General features: G+C 44.7%; 1 protein-coding gene across 6 annotated transcripts in view; it reads left to right on the forward strand.

Annotated features, from left to right (window-relative positions):
* The window catches only part of SAMD4A (sterile alpha motif domain containing 4A), a 214,267-nt gene that overhangs the window by 106,865 nt on the left and 93,148 nt on the right, over nucleotides 1-14,254 (forward strand). For 2 of the 6 annotated variants that reach the window (XM_058740669.1, XM_058740672.1), the window contains exon 1: nucleotides 4,564-4,972. The exons of 3 other annotated variants lie outside the window; for them this stretch is intronic. In XM_058740669.1, the coding sequence (XP_058596652.1) occupies nucleotides 4,579-4,972 (394 nt within the window). In that variant the 5' untranslated portion in view covers nucleotides 4,564-4,578. Of the gene's footprint in view, nucleotides 1-4,563; nucleotides 5,023-14,254 lie in introns of those variants that run through there. One more of the 6 variants, XM_058740674.1, reaches the window with a different exon arrangement.

Raw genomic sequence — 14,254 nt, forward strand, 5'->3', positions numbered from 1 at the left:
TGGATGGCATCTGATTCCAGGAAGTCTTAGAGGATTGGTCTAAAACCCAGGCACAAGTAATCGTACGACAGGACAGAGTGTGAGGCACAGGACCATGCCAGGGCTCAGAGGGAGTCAGGGAAACCCCCATTTCTGCTTGGGAAGACCCACATGGGTAGTGGTGATGCCTGAGCCCATCAGTCACATGCGATTCCAACAAACGGGCTTGTTTGGAGACAGAAGAGTGATGGAGGGAGGCTGAGCATGAGGCTGGGAATCCAGAATGACCTCTTCTCTGTCAGATTCAGAAACTTCCATGATTCTGCGATTGAGAATTGCTTCTCAGACTGATTTATTCATACCTCGGAGCCCACCACACACACAAACTCATCTTCTTCCCAACAGAGCTCCAAAAACATTCATCTAGCTACATACTTTTAAAGAAAATTTAGATTACTTCTTACAGATTGCCTGTCTTATGGAGGCGGATGAGAAGTTGGCCTGGGAGTGTTTTTGAAAGGATTGTTTAAGTGATCGTTTGAGCCAAAAAGAAATCACCTTTTTATTATTCAAGGCAAAAGGCTCTTTCAAGCCAGCTGATTGAAGTGTAAAATTGCCCACACAGGAGAATTGGGGAAGCAAATCTTCAGGTACAGCCAGGTGAGCACAGTCTTTTAGTGAGTGGTGGATGCATTAGATCTTCTGTATGGAATCCCCGAGGCCAGTAGACTTACCAAAAAGGAATTGTTTAAAATCTTGTCATTTCAAACTCCAGGCAAAATATTGGCAAAGAAAAGAGTTTTCCAAAGTCAACCCATCGTTGGCTCAGATATTAATAGAAAATCAGGAGTCAAAAAAAAGTCAGAAGATAGAGATTTTAAGTCAGGCCTGGTTTTAATTTATATGTGGTTATTCTAACCAGTCAGACAAGCATACCCCACCCCACCCCCACCCCAACCAATACCTTGTCCCAGGCGTAAATTATTCACCCGTTAGAGATGAATTAACCTTTTTTTAAGGGTTCCACCTTAAGGGTCATTAATTTAGCAAATTAACTGACATTCCTAGAAAAGCTCCATGGCTTGTGTCTGTAAATATTTACCCAGTTAGCGACACTTCAGACGGCACCCCCAAATCGCTGGTCCACTTCCAAAGGGTGAGCAGTTTACTTTCAGGAAATGGATTACTCACTTGTGGAATCAGACCAACACCCAGGCTGCTCAGTTTCAACATACTTTAAAATGCAAAAGGGAGCTTTCCCACCTCAAACTTTCAAAGCTTTCCCAGAAGAACCCAGAGGGGCCAGTGTACCGAGCCCAGCGAGACTGGTTCAGCCCGCATGTTTGAACACCATGATGGTGGCTACAGCCTGGTGGTGGGTGGCTGCTAAGAGATGTCCCCGAGTGCCTGGAGAGAGACGCCTCCCGGGCCCACCCTGTCTCCATTTGCCAAACACCTACGGGAAACGAGGGAAATCTGTGGAAAGGCCGGAGTGTGCTCAGCTGAGACTCAGCCCCACTCCACGCCCCCCTCTAGTTGCCTCGGATGGTTTCAGTTCTCAGCTGCAGCTGCCCACAGCTGTCTGGGAGGTGGATCTGGGCCTGGGGAGGCAGTAGGGGGTGGGGGTGGAATATGGAAGGTTTTTGAACCTGGCCCTTTTTGCCCAGCTAGCCAAAATAGGCCGTCAGGAGGCTCACCCTGTGAAGCTTTCGTTTGGGGGTTAAGCAGGGTACCTCAGAGGGAGACCCTGGGCAGCAAGGGGCTTGCACAGTCTGCTGTTCAGTTCTGGATGCCAGGTTTTCAGAGAGATACCGAGTAAACCCAGAGGAGTGTGGCCAGGAAGCTGTAAGGGTCTGGACTTTGCTCATAGAAATCATATTATCTAAAGATTATTAGAAGGAACGGGGGATTTTGTGGTTGAAAAAGAAAATTTAGGGAGATAGCTATCCTGTGAAAGGGGGAATAGATTTTTTTTTTAATTTTAATTGCAATAAAATGTACATAACGTTTGCTGTTTGATCATTTTTAAATGTACAGTCCTGTTATACTAATTATATGCCCCGTGTGGTGCTACTTTCACCGCTCTGCATTTCCAAAACCTTTTCATCATCCCAAACAGAAACTCTTCACACATTAAACAATAGCTGCCCCCCCTCCCCTCAGCCCCAGGTGACCACGATTCTACTTTTTGTCTCTCTGAATTTGCCTACTCTAGGTACTCCTATAAGAGGAATCATATGCTGTTTGTTCTTTAGTGCCTGGCTTCCTTTATTTCACTTAATGTTTTCAGTTTTTATCCATGTTGCAGCATGTATCAGAATTTCGCTCCTTTTAAAGGCTGAATAGTATTCCATTGTATGTATATACCAGACTTTGTTTATCCGTTCATCTGTTGGTGGACATTTGGGTTGCTTTTGGTTATTGTGAATAAGGCTGCTATGAATGGGTGTACAAGTATCTCTAGATTTCTTCTTTGTGGGTTTCAGAAAAATTGACCTTTGTTGAAGGGGAAGAAGTTGCAGAGAGGCCAATTATGGCTTTAATAATCCTAGCCCCTTTGATGGTAAAAGTGGGCTCCCCATGGCTAGGAAGGAGCTCAGCCTTGGTGAGCATCACAGAAGAATCATGGGGTGGGACCCCCACAAATAGTAAAGGAAAGGGAATCTTTGAGGGCCCTTCCAATCTCCAGAATTCTGTGATTCTCAGGCATATGGAGTGCACATCCTAAGGGAACCATCTGGAAAAAAAAGTGGTATCTGACCAACTTTCCCCTGAGGAGAAAAAGGGGAAGTGTGATGGTTGGGGGTGGGAGGTGAGGTCCACAGTTCTCAGCACAATCCCCTCGGTCTGCCCAGAAAGGAGGGCTTCCCCTGGGAGACCCGTCTGAGCCCCATCTCCCTGTAGGCTATGCTGAGTCCAGGTCAGGGGGTGAGGGAAGGTGGAGAATGCTGGCTTGGGGAATGTTCAGGAATGAGTGTCAGCTGAGGTGGGGATGCCCTGGGATCCAACACAATTAGCTTCATTCTGTCACAGTTGGGGGTTTTCTTATCATTAGTTGGGGAGGCCTAGCCAGAGAATTCCAGTATTCCAGAGTGAGTTTAATTGTGGGTGATTTCATTCTGCCCTTTTTATGTCGAAGCCAGAGGCTTGCGTCATATAACAGTGAATTCAGGGAGATTTTTTATTTGCATGTGAATCATAGCTTTTCCAGCTGAATGTCACTTACTTGGAATTTTTGTCTGATTTTGTTTTTGTTTTTGTCTCTTGGTGTTTTTCCATCGGGCTCTTTGGCTAACCAGAAAAAAAAAAAAAAAACTAGAGGAAGGGCTCAATCTGACTGGAGCAGGGTTTGAGTTGGCAACTCAAAAAGAAGAGTATTATGAATGTGAAAAAAAGAAAACGGATGCTTTATTTTGCTTTGAGGGAGGGACCGAGGCCAAGTCAAATTGAGAGCTCTAATTTGGGAATGGTGTTATTACAGGTCACTGGGAGTTGGTTACGCTCTAAATTGGGAGGCCAGTCACATGAGGAGGCAGCAAAGGCGGATCACATGGGGGACAGTCGGGGCTCTTTTACAATGAACTTTTATTTTATTTACTACACAGTTGAAATGTACTTCTTTCGTGTTGAGAAACCAAGTCACCTTACTGGCGGTGAGCACTCCCTATGTTGGCCCATCAGTTGTTTTATTAGTGAGTCAGTTCTTGCCATGTGTAGGTTTTCTGGGGCTTTATTTAGGTACTGGACTCTGTTCAGTGATTAGTGGAGCAAGCCATGTGCTAAAGGTTATTTATCTGCTCTGCACCTTCACCTTCAGATCTTCTTCTGAGGGGCTTGCATTAATCTCTTCCAAAGGCCCTACCCCGTTTTTGATCTCAAGGTCAAGACATTCTGATATATATCCGTGTAAATATATATATAATCTCTATTTATTAGGTTATCTTTCATGTCCTGTTACTATTAATATCAGCCTGCAAAATAAAAACCAAAAAAGATGGGTACTGCTCCCCACCATGGGCAGCTGGGAACAAAGTGTTCTTCCTACCCCAAATCGCAGACCCTTGATGCCCTTGGCATCTCGGGGATGACCTGGAAAGGGTGTGTGTGGTAAGCTGCTGATTTTTTGTGGAGAATCAAAATTGGCTTTTTTTGATGTAGAAAGCCCTGATTAGTTGGCTGTGTTTGAAATAAAAACAAAAATGCAGCCCAAGAAGAATATCTAGAACTCCGCGTCCAGTGCAAACAAGTTGTGCTCATGGTCCTAAATGGGGCGCGTTACTAAGTCTGTGACACAGAGAGTCTGCTGGTGCTTCCAAAGCATGTGGACCGGCGATGCTTGTGATCAAGGTTAGGAATAGAAGGTGTGTGGAAACTTTCTATAAAAGGCTGCCGGGGCCCCTGGACTGGTGTGGATGAGTGGTCAGGAAACTCTGGCACTGTTCATGGGCATACCAGAGTGTTGCTGCATGACCTTGTGTGAGCTTCTCTGTGCCTCAGTTTCCCTGAAGCACAATATTGGTTTTGGGAGGGGAGGATAAAGGATTCCAGAGATGTATGAGGTGTGAGATGTTAGCAGTAAATGGAGGGAGCGGGTGCCACATGGTATCACAGGAGCTCCAGTCAGGCCATGTGTCCCCAAACATGGCTGGGCCTCTAGTCTCTCCTCCAGCATCGTCCGCTGTGGGCGATGCCTCTGACATCACAATACCCAGCTGGACACTCAATAATGATGAGCTGTGCCCAGTGGACACCAGAGGAGGGGAGAAAAGGAGGAGGATAAAGTGGGGAGGGAGGAGATGGAGCAATCCCTTATGTGATAATTCCATCAACTCAGCTTTTCATCTACCATCTGGTTCAACTGTAATGTGTTCAGCTCCATATAACCTATACAGCGTCTGTGCCCTCTCCCCCAAACTCAGCAAAATCTTACGGTCCTCTAATCGAGAGAATTTTGCTCCTGTTGCTGCGTGTCTCGTGGTTCATCATCGGACCCGTGAGTTGATACTTCTTTACCTGACGGCTCTCCGGAGCAACCGTCTAGAGGTAATGGTCTAACTGCGTGGTCTAGGCTCTTCTGGGCCAACTGCACACCCACCTCCATCCTTCTCAGAGCAGCGCAGAACTCCGGGGTGGGGGCAATGTGGGAATGGTTTGCGACGGTGTGGTTCTACGGTCAAGATACTTTAGAACAGAAATTCTCACGTACATTTTATCATGAGCCACCCCCAGGCCTGGTCAGACTTTGTTAATGGTTCTAACAGCATTCTGAAACCCAAGTGGGCTGGATCAAGGCCTCTCTGTTGAGCCTTTGAAGGTGCCGTCACTCCTTTTTACTAGCTAGGTTGCTGTAACCGCAACAGTTGAGAGATCATCCCTCTCCTAGAAACATTATGACGTTTTGCTTGCTTATTTGTTGATAACTTTCTTAAAACTCCAACAACTTCCTCTTAAAAATAGGTCCCTGCCACCGATTGAGTTGATTCCTCTTAGCCCTTCTCCTGGTAGGATATTATTTTTCCTACCTGGTTTCACATCAGCCTTAACCTGCTGACCATGCCTATGCTAGAAATTGGAGGCCTTGATTTTTCTCTTAGTTCCTTTGACCAGTGGTTCTCAAACTTAAGCCTGGATTCAAATCACCTGAAGGGGTTTTTAAACAGAGTTTCTGATTTAGTAGATCTATGATGGGGATCCAGATTTTGCATTTCTAACAGGTTCCCAGGTGTGTGTGGGGAGGCCTGGCGGGGGCGGGGGGGCGGGGACTGGGGGTGGTACGATACTCTAAGAACCTGTGTCTTAGGCCTTTTTGGCTCTCCTAGCCTCTCCTCCTCCCCTTCCTCAGCCTGCAGGAGAGGATCCCATGGAGCATTGCCCTGGTCCCTTCTATGATGGTAACCATCATTAACAATTTTATAGCATTCACTATGGGCCAAACAGTGGTCCCTTGCTTCACACAGGTTAAATAATTCAAACATCTTAACAGTCCTATGAGGTATCCCATTTTCCAAATGAGGAAACCGAAGTGTGTAGAGCAGTTAAGTGAATTGCCCAAGGTCACACTGCTACCCAAATGGATGGTTGGAATTCAAGATTCAAGCCCAGACAACACAGCTAGAATCTATGCTCTCAGTCGCTATGCTTTCTTATCTTTCTTTTCCTCAAGTCACTTAGAGCACCTAATGCTCCTACAGTTTTTGGAAGTGAATACCTCAGAAAGGACACCCAAGACAACTGAGCATATCTTAGGTACTTGTAACCTATGTCTTGGGGTCTGAGTCTCCAGACAGCTCGGCTTCCACGTGTGTGTGTGTGTGTGTGTGTGTGTGTGTGTGTAGGTTGGTGGGAGATGGCTCTTTGAGAGCTGACTGAACCTCAGGAGGACCTCGGGAGGAGCTAATGTGAAGACACGAGTGGCATCCACCCCTGAAGGGAGGCCAGAGCTCCCCTTCTGCTAGAGCCCAGTGTCCCCTCACTATTCTGCCCTAGCCTGAAGGTTTCTGCTGTTGACACTTACCACCCTAACCAGAGACAGACAAAGCTGGGAAGGAACAGATCTGCTGTGTCAGCGGTTATGATAGAAAAGCACATGTGTCTACGGCCATACCACCCTGAACGTGCCCGATCTCTTCTGATCTTGGAAGCTAAGCAGGGTCGGGCCTAGTTAGTACTTGGATGTGAAAAACACATGTATCTTTTGTCCAGTGTGGTCCAGCAAGCCTGCGTGATCAGCACTGACCTAGACAAGCATTAAGAGACACATAAATGGGAGGCACTGTCCCAGCCCTCAGGGAGCCAGCAGTCTTCATTCAGGAGAGAGTCACACAGCATGTACATCATTGAGCTGGTCTGTGTGGTAGAGAGGCAGTGAGGGCTAGAGCAGATCAACAGGGAGGAGGCAGATTCTTAAGCCACGTCATGGATGAGGATGGGGAGGACGAGGGGAAGGGTTTGGATGTATGCAGGGCATATCTACAGCAGAAAATATTTGATGATAAATCTTTTAAGATTTGAATTGCCACAAGTTGTCTCCATTGGTGTAGTGATAATCGATTAAGCTTTTTGTGTTTTTTCCAGTAAATAATGTGTTGGATGCTGATTGGAGGTCTGCTGGAGGTTCTGGGGGTTATTTTAGAAAATGGATTCTATTCCTTACAGAGTTGCTGGTTGGTTCTATAAATGGAGGCCTTCTTAAAGTATTTTTTCTACCTCTCTGGTCTGACTCTCTCCAATTTTTTTGTATTGTGGACATTTCTGTGGGGTACAAAACTTTTCCCATGGCTATCTCTGACCCCACACACCCCATTAAGGAGGACAGACCCTAACACTGGGCCATCAACAATAATAGGGACTAAAGATAAAGACCCAACAGCTTAATAAATACATCTCCCCTTAAAGGTGGTGGTGTAAAGCTAGATTAAAACAAAATGGAGCGTGCCTGGGTGGCTCAGTTGGTTGAATGTCCGACTTCAGCTCAGGTCATGATCTCGCAGTCTGTGAGTTCGAGCCCAGCGTTGGGCTCTGTGCTGACAGCTCAGAGCCTAGAGCCTGCTTCAGATTCTGTGTTTTCCTCTCTCTCTGCCCCTCCCCCGCTCATCCGCGTGCGCTCTCTCTCTCTCTCTCTCTCAGTCAAAAATAAATAAACATTAAAAAAGGTTTTTTTTAAAAAATAAAATGGGCCACTGCTGTCACTCCCAGCACTGGACCAGTGTTATATAAGTCCTCTTGCTGTTTTTGGGTCCTCTTTTGGTTTAGAATTCTAGACGGTATGTTTGAGGCAAAGAAAGGATGCACGAGAAGCTTTGTCTGTAGTCTATAATGTGGGCTGTGAGCTCTTGTCTCCTTCTGCAACTTTCCCACAAAGTCTGCTAAAGCAAAGCGTCCTCATCTGGTTAGTGCCCTGATTCTGGTCCAGCCACTGACCTCTGGGTCTCTTTAATTTCAAGGTGGGATGCCCAGAAGGAGGGAATAGCCCAAAAGGACAGAAACAGCCTTGGCCATTCTCATTTCTGATTACAGAACTTCATCCTTTTCTATTGTCCTTCCTGCCTTTCTTCCTTCTTAACAGAGGACTTTAGGAATTAAAAAGTAGCTCCCCTTCTCAAGAAAACCAAAACAACCTTATTCTGAGCACATCAACAGACCTACTTACCTGAAAATGAGTTTGATGCACAAAGAACAGGTGAAAGAAAATAAACTGCCTTTTCTGCTTGCCTTTGCATAAATTCCTGGAGTTGGCTAATAGCTCAAGAGAACCAGAAGGAGAGGTGTGCCTCTCACTCCCTCTACAGGGCTATACCTAATCAGGAAAAGCAAGCAGGATTGGAAACGTTTTGGGGGTTGCTTACCCAACTCAATCCTTACACAGTTGATTAGGCCCTTCTTTTCAAATACAGTAACAGTTAATTTGTGACCATGGATTTGAATATCCTCCCTCCACAAAATTGTCCATTCTCTCCTCCCCTAGAATAACTTTTAAATGTATTTCAGATTTCATACCTAAATGAGTGATGCATGAATTTTACAGTCAACTTTTCTGGCACGTCTATTTTGGGGATGTATATGTGCTGTTCCTTGGTGACAGTATTTACACACATCACAGGGCTCTTACATTCACACTTACACTTTGGATTCCCATCTCTCAGGATGGGAAATTTTGCCTGTAAGTTGCTGAGCAACTTCCACATTATTTTAGAAAGTGTGAGACTTAACAGCCCAGACTCATTTAAAGACACAGAATGGCCCCCTGTTGTCACAGGTGAATCGGCCCTTCCCAGGTTTGTAAACCTATTGTGGGAAGTGGCTGTTGTTCAGTTTGGTCTGTTGGATCAAGCATGAACTATTCCTTTGAGATTTGACCTGTGTATATTTCTCTCAGGACACTCCTTATGGACTCCATCTGGCCATTGCCAAAGATTTTAGCCTGGAGTTCTTCACTAATAAATACGATGGCAGGTAGGCTACCTGGGCAACAGTGTGCTTCTTTCAAAGTTCTCATTTGTAGAGCTGCTCATGGAATAAGGCCCGAATCTGAGTGTTCTTGGACAAAGCATGTTTTCCTCCTTTGCAAGGTCAGCATGAGGATTGCCAATTCATTATTCTGAAATACTAATGGAGAGTCATTCTGTGGTGTGTGGGGTTTTGTCAGTGGTGGTCTGGGAGTGCGAGAACGGCACTGAAGTTTAGTGAGTGGGAAAACTTCCTGCTTTGGGAACATTTATGGCCTCTCCTCTGAGAGGTTTTTGGTATAAAAAAAACTATCTGAATGTGGTTTGTAAGGATTTGTCTTGCATTTGTCAAGAGTAAGGTAACATTTTCTTCATCTCTAATTTATATGACTCTTAGGAGACCCATTCCTGTGAGGTTTTATTAGAACATAATTACTTACGGCCAAAAAATTTGGATGTTACAATAGTTTTAACACAGCCCTATTGGCATTGGTTTTCTTTCTTTCTTCAACAGATGTTTGCAAGAGAGTCATATTAAATACATCTAATTCTGCTGCCTCAGCCTAATGAATCTTTATCATGAAGATTACTTTAATTGGTGTCAGTTACAATCAAGAAAATCACCCATTATGCTTTTGTTTTCCAGCACGTGGGGAAATTTTCCATCCTAACAATACTGAGAGGGGAATGTAGTAAAGATTTTGAAAATTAAGTTAGTCATTTTATTTTCCTCTTTTACACGTTCCTGTTTTTATTTGACACTAAAGCTAAAAGTAATCAGAATTCTGCACAGTCCAACTAGAAAGAGGTGACTGAACTGTTTCGGGGTGACCCGGGACACCTACAATAGTTTGCAGGTCACCGATTCTTCATTTAAAAGAAATTTCTAGGAAGTGCCTAAGATTTGAGTAAGAAATCCCAAAGTCTAACAAACCACTCTCAAACAAAATGCCTGGGAACAACTTTACGTAGCCATTTAAAAATGCGATTGATAAAGAAATGACAATGCATGGGAAAATGGGCACAACATTACTACCCACATAGAGCTATTGTCTAGTGGAGAAGTACAGAAAATAGGTGTGATACACAACAGGTCACATGGTAAATGCTGTGGAGAAAAATAAAGCAAGGCACGGTGGATAAGGAAGTGTAAGGTGAGGGAGTAATATGGGCAATTTAAAATACTGTGGACAGAGAAGTTCTCACTCAGAAGGCAACATTTAAGCAAAGACATAACTGAGAGGGGCTGGATGTGGATCTGGGTAGGGGAAAAAGCATTCCAGGCAGAAGAAACAGCAAATGCAAAGGTTGAGGGGTAGCACATATCTGGCATGTGAAAGAAACAACAAGGAATCCAAATGGACTGAAAAGAACGAGGGACCAGTAGTGGGGAATGAGGTTCCATCATAGAGGACCTAATACATTATTGTATGGCTTTTGCTCAGAGATGAGAAACCGTTGGAATGTTTGATCAGAGAAGTGACATGACCTATCTTCCAGTATAAAAAGATGATTCTGTTCGTTATGTTGTTTGTGGGGCAGGAGGTGGATGGAATGCAGAAGCGTGGTGAGAGGTGGTTAGAATCTGAGTATGTTTTAAAGATTCAGCACACAGAGTTGCTAACAGATTAAACATGGGATATAAGAGGAGTAGTCAGTCCATGATGCTCGAAGGTTTCAACCTGAGCTACTGGAAAGATAGACGAGCCATTGCTGAGATAGAACAGAGGACCGAAGGAGCAGATCTAGTGACAGCAAGAGGGGGAACTCAGTTTTGGACAGAGTAACTTTGAGATCATCCAAGTGGACGTGTAGAAGATGCAACTGAATGTGCATCCAAGATGAGACCTGGGCCAGAGATACAAATGTGGGAGTCGTCTGTACAGACATGAGGTCAAAACTGAGGCAGGTGGTCAGGGGAGCTGGCCAGTTTTATGTGCCCACTGGGAATGGGCAGCCTTAGACCTGCAAAAGTTAGCCATGGCCAGGAGGAGGTCAGAAACCTGAATGTGAATCCCAGCCCTAACTTGAGCTCTTGGCCAAGATCTCAGGACTAGTTGACTACTGGTCTGGGTCCTTCAGGAGCAAAGGAGACCTCATGGAAGAATGACCAGATCACTTGGGAGTGGTAAGTGGATATTGTAGGTGTCTGTTCAAGTCACAGGTACCCTTTGAGGATAGTCAGTGAATGACCAACAGCTAATGACCCTCATGGTCCCAGAGAAAGCTCTAATGGTTATAATGGGCTATGCAGTCTACTACATAGATTCCTTTCTTTTCTAGTGAATTCAAGGGGCAGTAGCATTAAAAAAAATTTTTTTTTAATGTTTTTATTTATTTTTGAAGGAGAGAGAGAAACAGAGCATGAGTGGGGGAGGAGCAGAGAGAGAGGGAGACAGAATTCGAAGCAGGCTCCAGGCTCCAAGCTGTCAGCACAGAGCCCGATGCGGGGCTCGAACTCACAAACTGTGAGATTATGACCTGAGCTGAAGTTGGACGCTTAACCAACTGAGCCACCCAGGAGCCCTGGGGCAGTAGCATTTTTGTTTTTTTACCAAATAACATGAAGCTCTGATTAGTTAACTAGTAAGCTATATTCATCAACTATTGCTGTGTAACAAATCACCCCAAAACTTAAGAGCTTCACATCATCTTCCCCTCACAGTTTTCTGAGGGTCAGAAATTTGGGACAACCTTGCTGGGTAGTTCTGGCTTAAGGTCTCTTGCATGGTTGCAGTCAAGGTATTGACTAGAACTGGAGAATCCATTTCCAAGGTAGCTCACTCACATGGCTGGCAAGTTGGTGCTGGCTGTTAGCAGGAGGTCCGATTTCCTTCCCACACAAGCCTCCCCCAGGGCTGCCTGAGTGTCTTCATAATTGATGTAGCTACCTTCCTGCAGAGTGAGGGAGCCAAGAGAGGAGGTGGAAGCTACAATGCCTTCTATGACCTAATCTCAGAACACCTTACCACACTCTATTGGTCACACAGACCTGTTTGGATTCAGTGTGGGAGGAGAATACACAAGGGTGTGAATACTGAAAGGCAAGGGTCCATGGGAGCCACCTTGGAAGCTGGCAGTCACCCTCCTTGAAAACGGAGAAGGTTTCTATCTATCCAGTCCTTTATGTCTGCTCAAAGCACCACTTGCAGCTATAGGGGCTCAGTAACTGCATGCTGTCCCAGTCCCCCATAACAGCTAGTCTAATCCACATGTCTTATATGGCTCCACCAAATTATGGGGGTGTTTGTCCAGTCATTTCTAGCTCAAGTAGGCACCTTAGGAGACGATAGACAAGTGCAGGTGCCAGCACAAGAATCCCACCGTTGCCATGTTGGGATTTGCCATTTTTCCCCCTGACTTTTTAGGTGCCCTGTCACCTCACATTCCTACCAAATGCGTAGTGTCTGTTATTACCACTGGCCATCTGTCCCCAAGTTGTGCAGAGTTGCACTACATTTAGAAAGCTTTAGTACATGACGTGTAATAGAAATCCTTCCAAGGAGAATTTGACCATTTAAGATCCACTAGAATTCCTGCCTTTTATTGCATTTATTTAAACAGTACTTCTTGTGTGTGTGCACTTAATTTCCAGCCATTTCTCGCATGAACAAATTGCCTAAATATACTTGTGAGAAACCCTTTTATAGTAAATGTTATTAAACCGAAAACAAGGGTATAATAAAATAGCAATTTAAGGGTAATTTACTAACAACTGGAACCCTTAAACATTGACATACTATTGTGTAGTAATAATACCAGACTTGGTATTTAAGCACAATCTTTGTCACTCTAAGAATCACTGGGACAGTTTCCTAATCCTCATGGTCTTTTATTATAGCTCTTTCAGGATTTTTTTACTACTCCTATGTCACTGGTTTGTAAATTATACATCATCAACTTTTGCCCTCGTAAAACATCCAGCAAATAACATCTTTGCTCCTTATCTAGAGAAAATATTCAGAGAAAGTAGTAGAGGTGAGTTGGCACCATTGAATCTTGCTGTTCTTGGACCTCTGTATTCCAGAGTGTCTACTAAATACAGTGGTATTGGGGTGTATGATAACAGAAACTGCATCACAGAAGTGATTGACTCATTGCAAGTTTCAGGATTTCTAAGTCTTCCCCAGTAAGGAAAATCTGTTGACTACACATCTCAGTAAATGCTCCTTGCTCTCTGGAAGGTGGTGTGAATGCCGCAAAGAAGACCAATGGGCAGGGCAGCTGGACAGGACCTAGCTCTCATGTACCAAGTCCCCACATGTAGGACCAGGCTTCTGTTTGAAGGTGGAGATGCTTATTCTCTGATCAGTGTCCTGGGGATGCTTACCCTGAGAGACTGACTCAGTACTAACTAGAAAGTAGTAGACCTTGCAATCCTGGCTTATTAGCTTGCCATGAGGAGCCATCATCAGAGGGACCAGATGTACTCCAAGTCCATATACTCAGCACAGGAAGGCCTCCACGGGAAGCCAAATCATGATCAGAAACCATTTAACTCGCCCTGAAAAGCTATCATCACAGAATCTTGCAAGAGACGATCCAAGTCTGTATGGTCAGTTCATTCTCACCTAGGAATGAAGATACCGGGAGCGAAATTATAGTCCAAAAGTTGTTTGGCGAGTGGATAATCAGGATGAGGGAGGCTGAGGTGACTGTTGAGTGGCAACAGGTTAGCTTCATGAGTTGATCTCAGAATGGGAATGATTTTGCCTGAAGGGCTGAACTGCTCAAAGCCAATGCTAACGCTTAATTTTTCCAGAGGTGTATTCCAGTTTTGAAGAGGTATATTGTATTTTTTTTTAATCACATAACACATTACCCAAAACTTAGCAGATAAGGAAAAATAAACACGTTATCACATGCAATTCCTATGGATCAGGAATATGAGAGGTTCTGGCTCAGGGTCTCCCAAATGTGGTCCAGAGTGCAGTCATCTGAAGGCTTAAGGGGCCAGGGGTTCTGCTTCCAAGATGGCTCCCTCACATGGCTAGCAAGTTAGTGCTAGCTGTTGGCAGGAAGCCTCAGTTCCTCACTTTCAAGACCCCTCTCCCTACTGGGTTCTTTGAGTATCGTCATAGCATGGTAGCTAACTTCCCCCAGAGTGAGTAACCCAAAAGAAAGCAAGGCAAAAGCTGCCAGTGCCTTTTATAACCTAATCCATAAACTCATACACTGTCTTTTCCGCTACACTCAATTTGCTAGAAATGACTCCCTAAGTCTAGCCTGCCCTGAAGGAGAAATGAATTCATTAGGCTCCATCTTTTAGACAGGAATGTCAAAGAAGGTGTGGACATATTTTAAAACCCACAGTAAGTATCACCTACATT

The sequence above is a fragment of the Neofelis nebulosa genome, chromosome 7 (genome assembly GCF_028018385.1).
Source record: "Neofelis nebulosa isolate mNeoNeb1 chromosome 7, mNeoNeb1.pri, whole genome shotgun sequence".
NCBI lineage: Eukaryota > Metazoa > Chordata > Mammalia > Carnivora > Felidae > Neofelis > Neofelis nebulosa.